The 21,928-nt window shown below is 34.3% G+C and overlaps 1 protein-coding gene across 7 annotated transcripts in view; it reads right to left on the bottom strand.

Moving 5' to 3' along the window:
- The window catches only part of TRPC4 (transient receptor potential cation channel subfamily C member 4), a 166,133-nt gene that overhangs the window by 115,640 nt on the left and 28,565 nt on the right, over positions 1–21,928 (bottom strand). For 4 of the 7 annotated variants that reach the window (XM_045567646.1, XM_045567648.1, XM_045567649.1 and 1 more), the window contains exon 2: positions 1,636–2,040. In XM_045567646.1, coding sequence (XP_045423602.1) covers positions 1,636–2,013 — 378 coding nt within the window. In that variant the 5' untranslated portion in view covers positions 2,014–2,040. Of the gene's footprint in view, positions 1–1,635; positions 2,041–21,928 lie in introns of those variants that run through there. The other 3 variants (XM_045567645.1, XM_045567647.1, XM_045567651.1) reach the window with 1 other exon arrangement.

Genomic DNA, 21,928 nt, shown 5'->3' with positions numbered 1-21,928 from the left:
AATGGCAGTTTTATTCTATAGACTTGCTTCAATCTAGAAAGATTTATACCACAGGCACAAAATCGGTCTTATGGTTGTCTACACAGACATAAAAACAACACGGTATACAATATCATTGTCATTGCTATTAGAAAATATAAATATTTTAGGGATATGATTGTGGGAGGGATTTCAGAATCACAAGGTAGCTAAGGTTGTAGCACTTAAACTTACACAGACAAAAAGACTCTTACTGATTCCTGTTTGTGTGCTGTACCTCTTTAGTGATGAAAAACTGGGATAAAACATAAAATACATCTTTAGATATTATCATTACCTATCTACCTCAATCAAGCTTTGTTCAAGTTTGAAAGTATACGTAAAACAAGCAAATCTTCTTATCAGTAAAATTTTACCAATATGATGAGAAGGTAAACCACAAACTACAAACAACAAAAAGCTGGCAAAGCAACAAGCTGGGAAGAATTGTTATTGTGGAGTGTTGTTTTATCAAAGTTTTGGTTCAGGTACAGGGAAGGGGTAAACAGGGGTGAGACATAATAAGAAGGGACTATAAAACACAAGCTTTTGAGAAGAAAGGCAGACAGCCACAGCCACGAGGTTCTCTTCCTTTTGGCAAGGATTTGATTAAAGTCCTCCAGGAAAGCAAAGATAATGGTAGCCACAGCAGAGCTAGCTTTTAAAAGAATGTCACACCTCCTTAGTAGACTATGATTTGCAGAGAGAGATGTGTGTATCATCAAACAGGGCAGAAATTGTTAGAGCTGTAATAACACACATTTTATAAGATTTTACTTTAAAAGACAGCTTTTTAAGCCACTGCAGTATATGCAATGTCTTTGCAATTAGTCAATTAGCCTTGATGCAGGGGAAGTGTAGAGTTCAGGGTGAAAGGAAAAAGGATCAAATAGATAATTCAGATCCAGGGCAGTAACAAAGGGAAGGATCTAGACAGCCAAAAACAGACTCCTTATTCACTCCTGTCTGTGGTGTCTCACTTCCTGGTAAAAGACGTGGTGATAGAAAAAACAAATACATTGTGTTCACAATTGTGTGCCACTATAGTCTATTTTCTGTTGATAACAATAAGACATGTCTACATTTTTACCCATTTTTACCATTAGTAAATTTGATATAGTTAGGCTTATAGTCAGGGTTCAGCTATTTCCTAGTAATCTTTTTTTGTTTCTTTAAGTCTCAATTTAGAAGAATTTACTAGAGTTTGTTAAGGGACAATATCCAAATAAATAGTGCAACTCACTAGTGCAGTAGGATGCAGAAGCCCAGAATGGGCAAGCAGGTTAAGTAAGAAAAGTAGGTTAAGTAGGGAAAGAAAAAAAAACCCAAAACAGTTCAGTGTGAGAATGTTGGAAAATGAAAGACAAGAGGAAAAACACCCACACATGCACATTAAGCTACAAACAACATATGTTGAGCATTGCATAGAAATGTTTCCAATTTATGAGAAGGCTACATAGGTTGCTTTATGGTTTGCCAGGGCAGGAAGTGCAAGTAGTTTTCTGTTACAACAGTTCTGATTTTGATGCTTATATTTCTAGAAATTTCAGAGAATTAGACCATCTAAAGAAAACTTCTGCAGGTAAAATTAATTAAAAATCATATTTTTACATGTACCTGTTTTTCTCCACTAGGCTTTTTGTGGTTCAGTAACAGCTCAACGGCTCCAACGACTTCTTTTCTGATAGCATGCAATAGAGCATCTCCAACATAGACATTAAAGCTTAAGAGAAGTTCGATGAGCTCCAAGTTCTCATTTTCAATTGCAATGAGGAGAGCAGTTCTTCCAAGAGGGTCAATGCAATTAATATTGATTTTAAAATAAATTTCAGCTTCCTCTAGGGATTTCTTGACACTGGCATAATCTCCCTTTTCCACAGCATTCAAGTAGGCTTTTTCGGATGGTGAGAGTTCTGATTCTGCCCGTACTATCCTTAGAGGGATGCGATCTCTGTAGGGGGCATTAACATTTCTTTTGTAATAGAACTGAGCCATGTTTCATGCCATGCTATTTCTTTGTCTCTGAAAGTACAAACAAAAGTCACAAGGATTAATGCTGGTATGCTTTTAAAATTATTACACATTATACTTTTTTCCAACAATGATATCAATAACTTCTAAGAGTTAAGGGTTTTTTCCCCCATAAACAGTGGAAATAGACTTAATAATTATTCAGTTATTTAAAAACACAAGTTACAAAATCCTAATCTAAGGGAAAACAAGGTCAGTATTTGATAAGTTATATAAAAAGTTACTCTAAAAGTGACATTTATCAGAGAATGCATCTATAGAGACTTAGAAATTATTTACAAAATGTGTCAAATACATACAGCTTTTAGCAAAGCACTTGGAAAGCGGAGGCTGTATTTTTAAGGTTTCAAAATTAGACCAGGGATATTCAAATGCCCATTCACCGTCAATTTTGCTAATCATGGAAATGCTACTGAGATTATGGAATACCATTATCTTGGCAAAATACTTTATATTTGTTATATATTCTCTTCTTAATGCTAATAATATTGACATCAAAGTTAATGTAAATAACATTACTGTCAATAAAATATACTGAACCTGATAAACATAATTTTATTTTTTTGTCTTTGTGAGTTCTTTGAGGGGGAAAGAATGTGTACTACTGATATCCATCAAGATGACAGACTTCCAAAAAGAAGTCTTCCAAAAGAAGGATTTGGAAAGGGATTAAATAGAAAGACATTTATAAAAATGCTATTTTCTTCATTCTGTTCCCTTTATACCATAAACAATAAGCCACAAGGCAGGAATGTAGTCACTGTAAAATGTATTATTTGGAAGTTACAGTAAAGATACAATTGAAGATGAAAAAATTACTTCAAATAAATGAAATCTCATGTTAAGATTAATTAGTAACAAAGTTGCTGGAAGCTATATTGATTTATCATCCTAGTGATACAAATTTATAGAAAAAATGTATTACATTTTTAATATAATTACTTTAGAGCTGTTATTTTCTCATTTCATACTTATCATCTGAACTATTTTATCGTTTTGTTACTTAAACTCACATTTATATACATGTTTTATATGCAAAATAAAAATGGGTTATTGTAAGTACCTAAACATGCATATTCATTTTAACTGGTCTTTTTAAGCCTAATCATTTTATGAGTAAATCAATCTGATTTGAATAATGCTTTAACTGTAGACTAAACATGCACTGCATTAACAATTATGGTTATATTTAATGTGATATTTTCAGTTTGGAAAATGTTACATTGTTTCCATGCTACCTTAATTTATTAATAATTTCCATTACCAAGTTAAGTTTCACTCTCTGACATTCATCATGATTTCTCAAATATCTAGATTCCAGAACCCATATACAAAACTATTATTTCATAATTTTTTTCTCTCTGACGTGTTAGACTTAGCATTTTGTAAAGGTACCTTCATAGACTAAGCAAAAGTAGCTGTTCAAAATGCATTAATTTTAGATGGGCAAATTATTTGGTTGATGCCTGAATATAACTTCATTATTTTGTGGATGCTTTAACTCATTCTAGAATAACAGAAATAGCATTTATATTATAGAATAACAAGGAGAATTTAATATTCCTCCAATATAACTAAAACTTCAATAAATCAAGATGTTTATGATACTATGTCATTTTGATCATCTAATCCCGAATGTCCCATTTGTGCATCAGTGATGCCTTTAAAATACTGGCCTTAGTTAGTCATCACCCACTTCCCCAGCATGTCTTTTCCCGGTCCCAGGTCAATATCCTTAGGAGTGTGTGGGATCAACACCTTGCCCTTCAAACTGCAATCTTATCAGGACTACAGTCTAAGTGGTTCATAATGATAGTAACTGGCATTTATATTCTATTTCAGCAGTATATATACTTCTCTATTATCTCACTTTGTTCTTACCCATGGCTCTTGGAAAAATATGTGAATTTTTCTTTTAGAGTTGAATTCAAGCTTTCCTACCAATACTGTTTTTTGCTTGAGGCAAGTGTTTGATTTGAATGCAGTTTACCCAAAATGCAGATTAAAATGAAAATATGCACACAGTAACACACATCATATCAGAAATTCATGTGGATTATGATTCAGTCAAAATTAGGAACCAGCCCAGAGAATGGAAAAATTGCATTTTATTTTATTTCATTTACTTGATTTTATAAATGATGCTACCAAAGAATTAGACAGGGAACAGCATTTTACTCTTCATTGTTAATGTACAGGATGTCAGTGACAATAAGGGATTGGTGGACAGAATAGAGGTACTGGAAAACTTGGGGGAAGAGGGCAGATAAAGATAAATTAGACTTGTTAAAATCTATTTCATTTAATCCAGATAACTTCCACAAATGTAAACTTTGTAAGTACATTTTAAAAAGAGTGATGCTGCCAAAAAGGAAAGATATACTCCAGTCAACATTGTATTTAAGAGGTGACCTGGGCATGAAATATTATATCAGATAATCTGTTTATCCATAATATGAGGAAATCAACACTTACCAAAAAATTGAATGGGAAGATAAGAATCAAATAGTGCTGAGAAAGATCTTTTATTAACTCTCATCCCCTTTTACAATCCCTTGAATTTGAAAAAATGTAAGAAAGTACTTTAGGAAGGCTAGATAAATTGTAAATATATTTAAATTTTAAGTGAATTAAATTTAAAAAATTAAACATTTAAAATAGAATCTTAAAACATAAACAGAGAAAGACCGAGAGGGAGAGAGGAGAGAAAGAGAGAGAGCTCACAACTCTGATGGCTACAATCTTAAGAGAATAAGGAAGATTCTACAATTTTTCAGTACATAGACTTGTCCTTTTTGATGACTTGAGATGCAGGGATACTAACTGAAGGACAAAAAAATAAAGTTTAACATTTTATAACTATGCTATATGAATGCCGTAGCAAGTGGAAGGTGCTGATAAGGCTGATGGAGTTTCTGAGCTGACACACTTATCAGCAACTAGGGAATTACTGCTGGATAGAAAATCTGTTGAAGAACAGGGGACTTGTAGGAAATATCTTGACCTAAAATGTTGAAATAAAAGATTGTTGCTTGTCCTGCACTTTTAGAATAAACTTTCTGAAGGGAAAAAGATTTTTTTCTCACTATGCAATTACAGAATTTAAAAGACCCTTTAACCTAAAATTTATTTTCCCTAATTGAGCTGAGGATTTAAAAAAACAAAAATGTGGAGAGTGCTACCACTTGGTATTGATCCCAAGAGAAATTTTTAAAAAATCACTAAAGATTAAAACTACAATTATCTAAGCAACATAGAGATATACCAGAAAACAGAAAGTTCCAGGTATTTATATAGATCCAAAGGCATATTTCCTAAAGGATAAGCTTAGTTGTATGGTGGAAAGAACAGTGAATTTGAGTTGCAAAGAACATGAGAGAAAGGAAATATATAGAAAGCTCCACTCTTTAGTATATATCATTAAAGGTAAAATGAATTTCCCCAAAACAGCTTTTTTCTCCTTCTTTTTCTTCTCTTGTTCACTATCAAAAAGATACACGTATACAGATGTGATCCCATGATACAGTGAGAAATAAAGACTCTTATTTGTTGTTTGGGTACTATTATACGCTCTTAAATTTTATTTGTACTTTTTCTGGAATATGACATGAAATAAAATTTTCCTGGCTAGCTCACTCACACTCAATCTGATTTGAATTTTTTCTTGCTATTTTCATAGCATATTATCTCAATAATCTTTGGCATATCAGATACTCCGCATAAAAGCATATGCTCTGATTTTTGCTATCACTCTGCATTTCAGACCCTTTCTAGTTTCACTGGACAGAAAACTATATATATAGTTCAAGAGTTGCAAGTCTTACACCAAAAATGTCATGTATTGACTGAAACATTTGTAACTTAGTCCAACCAAAAAAAAAAAAAAAAAAGCTGCCAAAAGTTTTCTCTTGATGTTACAAAAGTACAATGAACTACTAAAGTCCTTTAAAAAGTTTTAGGGGTATTTCTATAAATTCTAAGACAATGAGATTATATTACTCAACAACAACAACAAAAACCACTTACTAACTAAAATATTATGAGATCCTAGAATTTTAAAGAAGGAAATTGACATTGTATTTATTTTTAATATTGAGGTCCCTTAAGAGTTAACAAGGACCAAACTTAAAACTAAATACTAAATATCCCCATTTTAACAATACACATATTGAGGGGAAGAGCATATGCAGGGCAAAAATTTTTATTTAGCTGGATTTTCATCTCATGGGATTTTGAAAATATGTTCTAGAAAGCATATGTAGCGGTCAAAATTTGAATATTCATCCTGAGAGTTAGAACACATGCATTGATCTATTTCTTCCCCCTGCCCCACCAGATTTCAAGGGAAAAGATATTCTCTCCTCACTCCAGCTGCTAATCCCACTGTCTTATCTTCTCTCCATTCCCACTTTTCCCTAACACTTTACACTTTACATAGTCTTCTTCTTCTTTTTTTTTTTTTTTTGAGACAGAGTCTCCTTCCATCACCCTGGCCTGAAGTGCAGTGGCATCAGCCTAGCTCACAGCAACCTCCACCTCCTGGGCTCAAGCGATCCTCCTGCCTCAGCCTACCAAGTAGCTGGGACTACAAGTGTGCACAACCACGCCCAGCTATTTTTTTCTGTTTTTAATATAGACTGGGTCTTGCTCTTGCTCAGTCTGGTCTGGAACTCCTGAGCTCAAGTGATCCTCCCGCCTCGGCCTCCCAGAGTGCTAGGATTACAGGTGTGAGCCACCGCGCGCGGCCACACCATAGTCGCCTTCTTTCATGCCTGAAACATCTTTCTGCAAATGGACCTCTTTCCTCAAGTCACAAATGTACTTATGTCTCTTATTCAAGTTTACAAGATGAGTTTATAAACTTTAAGCTCCTGTTTCATTTACTCATTGACTGTCCCTAACCTGGTGTTTATCCTTGTCATGAATGAAATTTTTTTCTTAATTTTATCCTGGTAGTTGCCAGGCACATTTAGCACTTTGCAGATCTTATAATACTTGAGTTTTCAGTAGCCTCTGAAGACAAGCCTCTGAAATGAAACTTGTTCTGAGTTGGGTGCTGTGACACTCTTCTCTAATGTGTCACCTCCTACCTCAACATTCCTGTTCTCTCAGTAGTTTGCATGGACTCATTTTCTTCTGTCCAAAGCCAAAGTATTGATATGACCAGACTTCTGCTTGTGGCTCTTCACCTATCCCTCTCCTTTTTCTTATCCATCAGTTGTTAGTCAGAATGCTTCATGGAACTCACACATGCGTTTTAAAATATGCTATAAAATCGATGTTGCCAGACCAACCTGTGCTGTCCAATATGGCAGCCATTAGTCACATGTAGTTATTTCAGTGTAAATTAACAAAAATTAAATATTATTAAGAATCACTTCTTACATCTTACTGGCCACATTGCAACTGCTCGATAGCATTCCGTCACTGCCACATCACTGACTTTAGTTCTTCATCCTCTTTTACATGGGTTACAGCCATATCCTGCTAAACAATCTCACTGATACTAGTCTTGCATCCTTCCTGTTTATCCTCCCCAAGACCACATACCTAATCTTTCTGAAATGCAAATCTAACTGAATCACTCTCTCACTTACAGTTCCTATAAGGCAATAGCCATTCACAGAAAAAAGACTAACTTACTATGGGCTACTGGTCCCGTCATGATCTGGCTTCTAAGACTGCTCCTAGCACACCTTATTTTACACTGCCAAGAGTATCAAACTACTGACTGGGTACTATATACTGACTATACTATACTGACTTAGAGCAAACTCTAAGCCTTTGCTCATACTGTTCTTTATAACTTGAATACCTTTCCTCCCCTGGAGTCCCTAGCAACTCCTGCCATGTTGTAAAACCTTCTCTGAAGTATTACAGCCTCTAAGGACTTTCTTTCCTTCCTCTCAAGGCAAGGTTATATGGTCCTTTTTATGCATCTTTATAAACCCTATGGATCTCTTAGATTTAGAGCATTTCTTACAGGTCTATATACAGGAGATTGTGACTTACACAGCTTTGCACCAGTGCCTAAAAGTTCTTAAAGAATCAGTGAATTAAGGACTATACTCCTATTCTACTGCATTTTAGACTAAGGAACAAAATAAATAGGGTCAAATGGCTTTGAACACTTGCCTCAAATTCGGTTTAGCACTTCCAGTCAATAGCTATTAAGCTATCAAGTCAACTGTGCAAAGTAGTTTCAATTTTTACTTATTTTTCTTCTCTGTACATCTTTACCACTGAGCTTTTGTCAAGTGTGTAAGGAATTACAACTCTAAGAGGAATGACAACTGCAATGTGTATCAACACATGCATCACTCAGGGCTCTGGAATAAGCTTCTTATTTTTGTTGCAAAAATCTTCAGGAGGGCATAAGACTTTAGTCATCTGCTGATACTTACAGAGGAATATGAGCACAGAGGGAAAAATTTAAGATATCTTATGAAGGAAATTTGAATATATTACAATAGAAGAAATACAGTTAATATACCAGATAATAGGAGGCTAAAATATGCATATTAATCTCTACAAAATTATAAAAATAGTAGGAGAAAAACTTAGGAATAAGAAATCATTAAGAAGAAATAACTGGAGATACTGGTAGAACGACAGTAGAATGGATCAGTGAACTGGTCATGAAGTTCTCTCAGTTTGTAAAATATAAAAGTTAATAGAAATACAGAATAGAAATACAAGGGGCAATATCTATAAAATATCAATCATAGAAAGTGAAAATGAAATAATAGACAATAGGAAATATTTTTATTGGTAATTACCAATAATTTTCATAACCACACAAAGTTATATAAGACCTCAGATTGAAAGAATCCATAGTGCCACATAGGGTGTAAGAACAAGCCCCTTATGGACAGAAAAAATTCTAAAAGATGGGAGGAAAAGCACATCCCCTATGAGACTGCAACCCCATGCCTCATTAGGAATAGCTAAGTCAACGTTAATTAATTGTTCTAGAAACCTTTGCACAAGAAAGTTAAGATTGTAACCAACAAATAATCGTTATTTCACTGTTTACATAAATTCCTGCCTGTTTAGCTGCGATAATATCTTGCTCATCTGGGCAAAGAGCTCCCTTATTAAACAACAGCTTACTTATCAAGACTCTCTTCAGATTTCCCACCTTGCTAAACCCACCAGTTGTAAACCATTATGTCACAAATATTGCCTTCCCAATCACTTTCCAACGTTGAAAGATCCACCTTAAACCGCCTGAGCCCCGGCCAGAAATCCCCATAAATATCTTACCTTGACTGCCCCCTTCGGTGACACTGCAAAACTCAGTGCTCTCCTTTACTGTCATCAGTTCTAATAAACTTAGCTTTCTTTTATTAGAAGACTGTATGGTGATAATTTGAGGAGTTCAATAAATAAAGAGTCAGGTTAATATCAGACCTCTTGACAGCAAATTTGGAGGCAAGAATATAATGAGGTATTGCTTTGAAAATAGGGAAGAAAAAAAAAAAACCCAGAAGCTAGTACTGTACATCTTATTAAAATTATTTAAATGCAGGAAGGAATAAAATTAGTCTCACGCATATGATCTCAGACAATGTTCACTCAAAGACCATATCTGAACTTAGAACAACACTATAAGAAAAGTAAACATACAGATAAAACAAGAAAATTTTCTGTTCTTTAGAAAGTCAAGAGATTTTTATCTGTTTTGTTCACTTTCATATCCATGATGCTCAGAAAAGGGTCTGGTATATAACAAGTGCTCAATAAATATTTGTTGAATGAGTAAAATATTTACTGAATTCCTATATGTCAGATTTGTATACTAAACATTGGCAATACTATAGTGACGAGTACCAACATCCTTGCACTCACAGAGCTTATGATCCATCGGAAGGGACCCACATACAAAAAAGCAAACAGAATAATTATAAATTTTGATAAGTGCTAGATGAGATGGAGGAATTTGGCAGGAGGGGAAGAGATGGAGACCTACATGAGGGCAAGTGAACAGAGGGATCCTCTCTGAGACATGAGAGATGATAAAATGCTAGCTACGTGGAGAAGTACAGAGAAGAGCATGAAGTTAAAGGGAACAGAAAGTGAGAAAACCAAGATGCAGGAGGAACAGGATGTATTCTAGGCTATGAGAGAGAGCCATTTAGCAGGAGCATAGTATTGTAACTAAGGGAAAGAGCAGAGGAGATGAGTCTGCAGAACTAGACAGTAGTCAGACAGCATGCAAGCTAAGGACTTGGAAATTTATTCTAAGCATAAGAAGAAGTTACAGAAGGGCTTTGAGTAGGGGAATGACATAATCTGATCTCTAATTTTAAAAATCACTCCTACTGCTGATTGATTAGGAATTGTGCAAGAGTAGTAGCTAAGAGTCTATCTGGCAATGAACCTGTGAGTGCCATCAAGGGTCTACAAGAAAATGCAAACATTAACACAGTAACCCCTAGGATTAAGAATGCAAATATCACAGACTCTGATGGTAACAAAATATTCATGGGGATTTAAATTTCTGCTCATATTTTATGAGTTTATTAATATTTTTATTAGTGCTCTGATTAAATATATTTGAGTAATCTTACTCTAATCTTTCTTTCCCTATCCCATGTTATTTTTCATAATTTGTAGAATTTGAAGTTTTTCAGGAATATATATCATTTTAAAACAGGAATGTGCATGTACATTACTATTATTATTACTACACCAGAAACACTTGTACTTCTTTATAAGCTTGTTTACATGAAAGCATAGCCTGTCATAAGGAAAATATTAAAAAGAAATGTATGTGTGTTGGAGGGGACAAAATATTTTGCAGGTAAGTACTTTACAAGATCATACAAAGAAAGACAAAATAACCTACTTCAAAAATGACTTATTCAACAGAAATATGTATTCAAAATGCTCCACCATAATCATATCCTGTGGCCCATAGCCAACCTCTAGTTTCTGAATTTGCATGTATATGTGTGTTTATATGAATAGTTATGGTTGCAATGGTGTCTTTTGCCCAAAACAAAAAGAAATAAATACTTTGATGACAGCAAAAACATATAAAATGCTTACATTTGGATGCACATATAGAATTTTTGATAAATATATGATCCTTTTACTTAAAAAAAACAATTGACCAATTAGGAGATTATCGCAGAGATAAGCAAAGTTACTAGGTGGCTCAGGTGTTACTATTTTTCCCTTTGTTGCAGTGGTGGTGGTGTGTGTGAGAGAGAGAAAGAGGCAGAGAGAAAGAAGTAATTGAACACATATTGTGGAGCAGCATTTTAACAAGAAAGCATGACAAATCAGAGTGGGAAATGGAAAAATAATGAATGATGTTGAGACAACTGGTTAGGAGTTTTGGAAATAATTATTTTGTAGCACTATGAGAATGGATAATGGATTTTAAAGTTAAATATTATGACAGATAAAATGATAGAAAAATATAAGTAAATATTAGTCTACCTTTTCAATGGGGAAAAGTTTTTCCTAAGCAAAAACAATGGAGAAATGACTGTGAGAAAGACATAATATGCATACATAACACTTAAAAATTCTTAGTACTAACACAAAATACACAAAATTAAAATGCAGAATAACTAGGGGAATTATTCAAAATAAATATGACAAAGAAGAGTTTAAGCAGGAAAGAAAAACTACTACAATTCAAAGATTCAAATGAATACCCCCCCAGGAAAGGAAATATAAATAGAAAATATCATTTTAAGAAGCATTCAACTTTACTGACCTCTAAAAGCCGAGAAGTCTACCAATAAGATAAAAGATATTGCATGCCAAATATGATCAGATTACAGACAAAAGAATGCCCAATACTGGAAACGATGTAGTGAAAATACTTTTTCTCATAAATGGCTGGTTTAAACTGAAAAGGAATTAGAAATATGTGCATCAGTCTTTTGAAAGGTTCAAGTCATTTACCCTAGGATACCTCTTCCAGGGATCTACTCTAGAGCTATATTTTACAAGGCAGTCAATGTATGCACAGAAGTAAACATAACTCTGTTATTTATTGTTGGGAAAAATTAGAGAGACTCAAAAGCCAATAATTGTCAGCCAGTTCAATGAAGTACTGAATTTTTTTTAATAAAAAGTATGTGTTGCATTTTACTGTCATAGGGAAATAACCATATTATGATAAGTGATAATTATGGATAAAATTTTAAATATAAAAATGCATTTACAGCAATGAAAAAACCTATACTAAGAAGGCGGTAACTGCACTGATAATTAAGAAAAATTATATATAGGTAATTAGCAATTTTTTGTTTTCTATGTTTAAGTTTTTGATAATGAGAACACTATCATTTTAATAAAAAACCTCTTTAATCACAAAATAAAAGTTTATTTTGTTAAAAGGAACATTTAGCTGTCCTTAATAATCAGCAAGACTCTCATGTTTAAAGGTTTTCAACTTGTTTTCCATGATTTCAAATGCTAAAACCAAGATTAATAGAATTTTTTTTGGGGGGGGGTCTCGCCCTGCCGCCCCAGCTAGAGTGCAGTTGCATCATCATAGCTCCCTGCAACCTCCAACTCCTGGGCTTAAGGGATCCCCCCCCTGCCTCAGCCTCCCAAATAGCTGGGACTACAGGCACCTGCAGGGACACCTGGCTAATTTTTCTATATTTAGTAGAGACAGCAGGGTGAGGTCTCGCTCTTGCTCAGGCTGGTCTCTAACTTCTGAGCTCAAGCAATTTCAAGCAATTCCCCCACACACCCCCACACCCCTCCACCCCCCACCCCCCGCCCATCTTGGCCTCCCAGAGTGCTAGGATTATAGGAGTGAGCCACCACGCACAGCCAGCAGTGACCTTTTAATACTAGGACTTGTCCAAAGATTAAACGGTCTATCCCAGAGGCTAGTAAACTCCCTGTTGCTGGCAGTACTCAAGCATAGAAGACACAACTTAAAGGAATGTTGTAGAGAGCATCCAAGAACCAGTTGAATGGCTAAATTGGATAATCTTTAATGAACATTGTGACTGACTGTGATTCTATTAGTCTCTGCTTAGTCATTGACTCTGCCAATACATCATGTGACCTCGAACACATTACTAATTCGGCCACTCTTTTTATTCTTCTGTTAAAGTTATATTAAACGATCTTATGAATCTATCAAGCTCTATAGTTTTTTACTCAGTTTTAAAAAATACTGGTGTTCTGTTTTGATACATGATTTTCCTGCTTTTGGTCATAGACTGGGTGTCTCTTCATTATATACCATTGAGGTTTCCAAAGAAACTATTTCCAAATATAACTGTTCAGATAAACACAACTATGAGAAATACTTTGCAATGTATTTATTTTATGATATCTAAAAAGAGAAATTAAGTTTTTGAACATCATACAATTAGAATTTTCTATGGGTAGTCCTCAGTCTAAACATTTATTATACTATGAAATTAATTTGGTTACTTTTATTTCTAAAAAGTACTTGTTATTAAAACAAAATTATATATCTTTGTTTTGATAATGAAGCATATATAAGCTTACAATTAAGCTAGATTTAAAAAAGAATTTTCTTATTAGGGGTGCAATTTTATAAATTTGCAAATTGTATTTCTAAGTGTTATAAAATACATTTGTCAAAAATGATTTATTGAGGCTTATTCTGTGTTGGATCATGACTATTTTGCGGGCTGAGGATATAAAATCACATAAAACACAATCCCAGTGGGTGAATTTTATGATATGTAAATTATACCTCAAATAAAGCTGCTTAAACAACCACCATCTCAACGCCTGACCTCAGAGAGGACATTACAAAGGCGGGAGGAGCTTGTTGACAGCCAATAGTAAACACCGTGTGGCAAGTTCTCCAATAAAGGTTTGAGCAACGTTTCTGGAGGATTCAGAAGAGAAAGCAGTTAGCTGTACCTGGGGGGACAGAAAAGCTTACTAGAGGAGGTGGAGCTTCACTTAAGTATTTAACTATGAGCAGATATTTCCCAATGATTATCTGGGAGCAAGGAATTCCAGGAATTCTTACAGTAGTGGAGATGAGAAAGAGTTCCCCATTCTATGCTGGCTTCTGCTCCTAAAACAACTGTAGTTTTTCATAACTAGTCCTACCTTTACACAGTGACTTTCCCACGGCACCTTTTTAAAATTTTTGTTACATCTAATTTACTGAGCAATCCTTATTATTTTCTACCAAATGCTGAACTTTTTAGTGGTTACATAAATTTGAGCATATGAAAGCACTATACAAAATCACAGAAGGTAATAAGTTTCTGTGGCTCAGAAAAGTTGAATAACTTCTGCAAGGTCACACAGCCAAGTGTTACTCCAGACGACGGAGCAAGAGGATGAGCAATGAAAATGCAGATGGTGTCAGTGATTGAGAAATCAGAGACAGACGTGGCAAAAACCTTCAGGCTAAATTCTACCACACATTCTCAGACAGTTTTTGGCCTAGGCAGGCAGGAGCTACAGTTCTACCAGAGCTGCTCCTTAATGAAGCTGGTCTTTAGGACTTTTGTTCTTGCCTTATTACTAAAATAGCCAGAGTTTAAGATTTTACTTTAACCCCAGACACCTGCAACAGGAAAACAAAATAACAATAATAGCAAAATAGCATTTACACAACACTTACTATGTGCTAGGCATTACCCCAAGTTTTACCTGTATGAATTGAAAACGCCCTGGGGTAAGCACTATTATTAGTGTCTCATTGGAAGGGTACAGAGATTAACTGACTTGGCAAAGCTCACAGGGGCTTTGTAAATGTGTTCTTTATCTTGTGCCCAATTTTCCTTATCCTGCATTGCAGTTAGCCTTTTACTCCCTTACTAAATGGTTGTTCAGTTTCCCAGGGACTGGATTGTTTCCAAATTCTCTGGTGATTGGATGACCTGTGTAGTTGGTCTCTTGATTGTGAACCTAAGTTTTCATCACTCTGTTTCAGATAGTTTTTTCTAGTCCTCAACAATATTCCTGGATCTCCTTAAATGTCAGTCCCTCATATTTGACGCTTCTTTGCAAATTGAGTCCCGGTTGCAGTATTGACCTGTAATACTCCAGGTAATGGAGTCAGTCTTACTAGTCACTCTCCCCTGGGCTCTTCTCATTAGGGAACAGTTCCAGGCTCAGGTGTCTGCTCACTTGAGTCTAAAAAAGACTCACCACAGGTCACAGGTATCTCCCTCTTGGCCCCACCCCAACTCCCCAGAGATAGCCACTCAGGGAATCCGATTCAACTCACAATGGATGCAACCAAGAATGGATAGCATAATTTAATCCTTTGCTCATATGAAATGTAGCAATGATAAATAATTAAGAGTGGGTTTCATTTCCAACATGAAATTAAACCCAGGAGATTAAAACTCAGTGGGATTGTGAGGAATGGCCATTCTTCCTCCCTCTGTCATTCCTTGAATAGCAATTCAGATTGAGTATTTAACATCCTAAGAACACTACACAGTTAACAGAAAAGTAGTAGGTATAAATATCATAAAAGGCAATCCTTCCTTTTGTCTTGAACTTTTAATCTTTCCCTCAATCTTCTCATGTCCTTTGAATTTACCAATGGAATTTATTTCCACACTGAACTCAAACATCAATTATGCAAATCAAAAGCATTTTTTAAAATTAGAATGCTTAGAATACTCTTTATAAAGGTTCATTATGCACAAGAGTTTGGCATCTCCTAAATATCTCCAACAAATGTAGTAATTACCATAGCAACTTAAAAGATTAAATTTCTTTGGCAAGGCAGTTTTCACAGGTTATTTGGTTATTGTCCAACTTTATGCTGGATTTCCTGTCCAGAGAATTTTGTTATACTGCACAGACAGCAGCCTTTTGACATTGTGATCGTGTTTTAATGATATAAACCTGCATTATGATTTTTAAATACTCACCAAAGAAGTTTCTCTCTTTAGTATGTTGGCATGGGAATAGTTAAGACTACACTTAAGGCAGATTTTATCATCAGGCCTGTTGGCATTTTCTTTTAAATTCAAGTAGCTCTATGCCTTTGCAGATATGATAGGATTATTCACATAAGTGATATAGTTTATTTTTGACCAAATCTTCATTTAAGCTTTAACTAAATGAAACTAGTTTCCTTTAAGTCAAAGTTTGCCTGTTATTCTAGGAGGTGACATAAAGTAATTTAAAGCACTGACTTAAGAAATGAGAGATAGCTATGAACTATATAGTAGAACCATCCATTCTGGCTCTGGCTCCATTACAAACAGCTCTTAGATCTCAGCTCTTTCTCTACTTCTTGGAGACCCAGCAGCTTCAAGAAAAACTGAGGAATCAAACTACCCAAATCTACTCAGATTCTAATAGATATGATCCCATACCCCATCAGGTAAAAGGGTTTATTAATTTTGTAAACAATTGCTGATTTATTAAAATTATTATAAAATTATTTATCTTCTGGGGAAGCTGGTAGTTGATACTTTACTTGTAAGTTTTCCATTTTCTATTCAAAATTACAATCCCAAAGTGTCATGATATTAAAAACCTCATAGACTCTTGGTATGCCTTGATGGAACATTTAGATGACAAGTGAAAACATATTTCCACATATCCTATCATTTTGTCCACATAGTATTAGACATTGGGATATACATAAATATTTGGTTTTCTTACTTTAAACCAGATATTTGGCATATTCTATTTACAACCTTCTGTTGAAACCAACAATGTAGTTGGAAGGAAAACAGTCACTATTATACAAATTCTACATTTTGTATATACAGTTGTACTGAAGGTGAGAAATATTATACTAGAAATATAGGTTAGTGAAAAATTATTTTAGATCTCTTCTTTATGAATTATATAAAGAGTGACCATGGTGAAAGACCACCTCAGTAACCGAAGGTGAACTTTAGCATCAATACCTAGTCAATGCTGTACCCTTGGCATCTAGCAACGTTATGTGGAGCTTAACTTACTTTTTGCCAGTTTCCTCTAGAATGATCTAATTTTTCTAGTTGATAATTCTTTTCTGTTTCCTGTACCTTCTGCTGCCTCTTGTCAAATTCTAGAAATTCTCTTGACTGTCTACATTTTGCATTTTTAAAACATTAAGATTTGTAGTCAGCAAGAGCTGATTTGAATCCCAACTTTGGTCTGGGCAGAATTACTTAACTTAGAGTTATGTTTCCTCATGTGTGAAATAGGGAAAATAGTATCTCAGAACCTTGTGTTAAAGAATTAAGATAAAATGTATTAAGTGGACCATGGTGCCTGATTCCCACTAGACAAAAAATAAATGCTTTTTCATTTAAAAAGCCCTGACCTTTTGTCTCCTATAATTTTGGAAGTTCAGAAGTTGAATTAATTCTAAACCCACTGCAATCACATTGTAAAATCCAATTATTAAATTCACAACCCGGGAAGTTTTGATCTGAGGGACCTCAGGTGATCTTACACTACTCGTAAGGATAAAATACTAGAGCTTTACCACTCCCAGCTTGTATTAATAAATTGACAATGAAAAGTGTATTGGTTTTTGGAGACAAAAATATCGGGTTTTTGAAATTTCCTTCTGCTACTTGGCCTGAGGCTAGTCACTTCCTCCAAGACTTAGTCCCTCTTTCTGTCAAGGTAGATAATGATATCTGCAAACAGGGTTGATGCTGTGCAAATGTGATATGGTGTATGCAGAGTGGCTGATATGTAGGCATTCAGTCAATGGTGATATTTACTTTCATTCATTTCATTGCATTTCTAGATGTAAACTCATGAAAATAATTTGTAAAACTGTTTTGTTTAAATTGAGCTGATATTCCTTTAAACTAAGACCAGTATGATTGGACTAATGTATTCTATGATAGATATAATAAAAATATAATGATTTCTCTACGGTTTTATTTATTTTTCTATTTAGACATAGATCTCACTATGTTGCCCAGGCTGGAGTGCAGTGGCTATTCACAGGCATGGTTATCACGCACCATAGCCTGAACTCCTGGGCTCAAGCAGTCCTCCCACCTCAGCCTTCTGAGTAGCTGGGACTAGATGTGTGCACCATTGCACCAGCTTACAGCTTTATTTTTACTGCATGAAATATTTAAATTAATTTTATGAAATTTATTTCCAGATTGTTGGAGAAATATTGATCAAAAGGTTCATAGTTTGTAAGAGGAACAATTTCTAATAATCTACTACCATTTCATGCATTTAATATTTAGTTCTTTCAGTCTTAATTTTATAAGATTGAGGAAGTATAATGGTATCTTATAAAACCAATGGAAATATGAATAAATTACTAATATTAGAGGTATTCTCCAAGATGCAATATATATGTATATGTAGATATGCATAAGAGCTATTAATACAAAATATATACATGTATACAGAAATGCATTTTTACCAATCATCTAATATATGAATTAAATGGAACTAACAGGGTGCTAAATAAAACTAATGGCTATAATATGAACCAATATAAACTATACACTTATGATACTCACAACATTAATACTATACACTTTGTGGTACAAATTTATATGAATTTTCAAGTGAAAAGTCCCACAAAGGACTTTTTTATTTCTCTTCTATTTGATGGTTTGATTTTTTAGGCTAAAAATCAGTAAAATATTTTAGAAATAAATATTTTCAATATTTTAAACTTATAAAGAGAGTAATAAATACTTAATAAATCATACAATAGCAAGCTATTGATTTCACAGTGCTTCAAATGATCAAGTATTTTGTTGTGTTTCTTTTGACAGAAAATATTTAGAAGAACATTTAGCTAAGCATGAAGTCAGTCCACATCTTATTTTTGCCATAAATAAGGCAATATACCCTAAATGTCAACGTATTTTGTTGTTACTGTGGAGCCTAACATAAAAAATTTCTAAAATTGTTTTTCCTAGATGGGGGAGATAATTCCATAATAGAAAATATTTTCAAAAGTGAGCAGCCCTCTGCTCTGGCAGAGAATCCATGTCAGTGGCCCTGAAAGATAGTGTAACGTTCCTCACAAAGTAGCCAGATGAACGAAATGAACAGCTGATGTTCTACTGCATCATCCTGCACGCCACTCCCCCACTCCACTCAAGCTACAGCTAAGAATCATAATTGTGTAGTAGTAGACGACATGTTTAAATTGGGTTTGTGGGACAATCACTTACATATATGAAATGAAAGTTTCTTAGGGGTTCTGGTGAGTTAATAAAGCAAAAAAAAAAAAAGTCATGAATCTTTTATTCCAATATCAGATAATTGAATATAATAACCAAGTCAAATACTTAAAACAGAATAATTATTCATTTATTCTATCATTTATTAATTCATGAACACATTATGAACACTTACTGTTTTGGGGCACTAAACTGAGTATTAAAAAATATAAAGATACAGCCCTTCCTTTTAAAAGGCTGTATTTTTAGATAGTGAGAAAATCACATAAAGCATTAAGTATAATAGCATGAATGTTAAAACAGAGATATTTAGAAAGATTTACAGGTATACGGCACTTAGAAGGCTTTACGTAAAGGTAACATTTGAGATGGATTTTAAACCATAAAAAATGTATCAGGTAGGGCAGAAAAACAGAAAGTCATTTTGGAAGATGGAAACAAGAGAATGGACTCCTGAAAACCACGTGTATACTTGAAGGAAATGGTTTGAGTAGAAAGGAGATTGGATTCACATATATATAAATCAATGAAGATAATTCTATAGCTATGTAAAAAAAATCTATCAAATACACCTAATCCATTTCAAAAGTTTTGTTGAATGCTTAATCTATGCTAGGAACTGGGTTTTGAACACTTCCACTGTTTTTTGTTAACTTCTTAGTTTGAAATAATTTTAGATTTACAGAACTATTGCGAAGAAAACAGAGTTCCCCTATACTCTTTGGCTTCCTCTAATGTTAGTATCTTATATAAACATGACACTTTTTTCAAAGATAAGAAATTAGCATTGGTAAATATTATTAATTTAACCATAGACTTGATTAGGATTTCTCTCTCTCTCTTTTTTTTTTATCTGGTCTATTCTTATTCCCTTCCAGGATCCATCTGAGGATACCACTTAGCATTTAGTCATTCACGTTCCCTTAATGTTCTCTAAGCTGTGACAATTCCTCAATCGTTCCTCATCTTTCTTGTCCTTGATACTTTTGCAGATTGCTGGTCAGATATTTTATAAAATATCCCTCAATTTATGTTTGTCTGATTTTTCTCATGATTAAACTGGATTTGGTGATGTGGACATTTCATTGTGTCATTGAACAGTATCAACATGACTTAATACTGGTGACGTTACCCCTGATCACTCGGTTAAATGCATGCCTGCCAGCTTTCTTCAGGATCTTTTATTTAAAAGAAGCCAGTCAACAAATCCAGCCCAGACTCACGATGAGGGGAATTAAGCTTTGCTTGCTAGAGGGAGAGTCATTAAAGTGTTTTTGGACATATGTTACAACCACCAAAATAATTAATAAATATTTTCGGAAGATACTTTCAAGCAATGCAAATATCCTTTTTCTCATTAAAGTTTTGCCTACTGATTTCAGCATCCATCTGTTGATATTGTCTGCAGCAATTATTACTGTGGCATTCCAATGGTGATTTTCCATTTCCCTCATTCCTTCCATTAATACATTTATTACTTGGAACTCTTAAGGAAAAATTATCCCATTCTACCTCTATTTACCTATTTATCCAATCATTTCTTTATATCGTTATGGACTTGTGCATATTTATTTTATTTTTGAGTTATAATATAAGACTAATGTCATTCTCGTTCAAACTGTTTCAGTGTTGGCCCTTGGGAGCTTTTTCAGGTTGGCACCTGTGTTCTCTTGACATGCTCTCATTTGTTTTAGTTTTTATTTTCTTGAGCATTTCCTTACTTTCTGGCACTATGAGGTGCTCCAGGCTCATCTTGTATCCTTTTATAAGAAGCAACCATCTTATAAAGGAGCCCAATGGCTCCTAAGGACTGCAGCACTGCAGTCCAGAGCCCACAAAATCAAAACTGTCCGGAAGGTTAAATCCAGATAGTGAGATTGCTGACGGTCCAGATGTTTAGGAAACACTTTATGTATTAGGTAGTAGGCATGATACTGGAGGAGGAAAGTGGTTAGAGGCCTCCAGAGAAGGATCACAGCAATGAAAGCTGGCATTCACTGGGCACTTAGGATGTTCTAGGCACTCTATCATGTACTTTACATATATTATCTCATTTTGTTCTCACAAAACCAGGAGGAGGTAACATTATTAAACTGCTTTGTAGATGAGGAAACTGAAGTACTGAGAGACTAAGATATTTTCCTAAAGTCATACAACCAGTAAGTGATAGAACTAGGGAATGAACCAAAGTAGTCTGGCTCCTGACTCCACATACTTTCCTCCCGCACTATTTTGATTTTCAGTCTGAAGTGAAAAGAACTATAGAAAGTGCATATCAATTCTTATGAAAAGAAAAAGAAAAGAAATTACGACTGATTTATGAAATGGCATTACTTTGATACCAAAATTGTTTGAAAAGGTTTATATTGTATTTCATAGGTTGAAAACCATTTTTACATGTCTTCGTATTTCATTTTATGAATCTATAATAACGACAAAGTGCTTCGAGTCTTTCAAAGTCAGTAAGATTATATTTGGTAATTTGAAAAAAATCTATAATAGACAAAGGTTAATAACAAATGCATATATGATTCTAGTAATACTTTACTCTTTCAAAGTGTTTTCACATATGTGAATCCTTCTAACAACCCCAGGAGGAAGTAAAATATATCCATTTTGGAGGTGAGGAGACAGGTTTGGGAGTAATATCTCCATGTGATTTCACACCTAAAGACACATAAAAGATAATTCCACAAGGACTTGTCTTAACAACTAAGACCTGTATCAGCAAACTGTAAATGAGAAATTAATTATATATAATTGTT

This window comes from Lemur catta, chromosome 13 (genome assembly GCF_020740605.2).
Source record: "Lemur catta isolate mLemCat1 chromosome 13, mLemCat1.pri, whole genome shotgun sequence".
NCBI lineage: Eukaryota > Metazoa > Chordata > Mammalia > Primates > Lemuridae > Lemur > Lemur catta.
The sequence above is the reverse complement of the archived record's forward strand: the minus strand, read 5'-3'. Positions and strand labels throughout refer to the sequence as shown.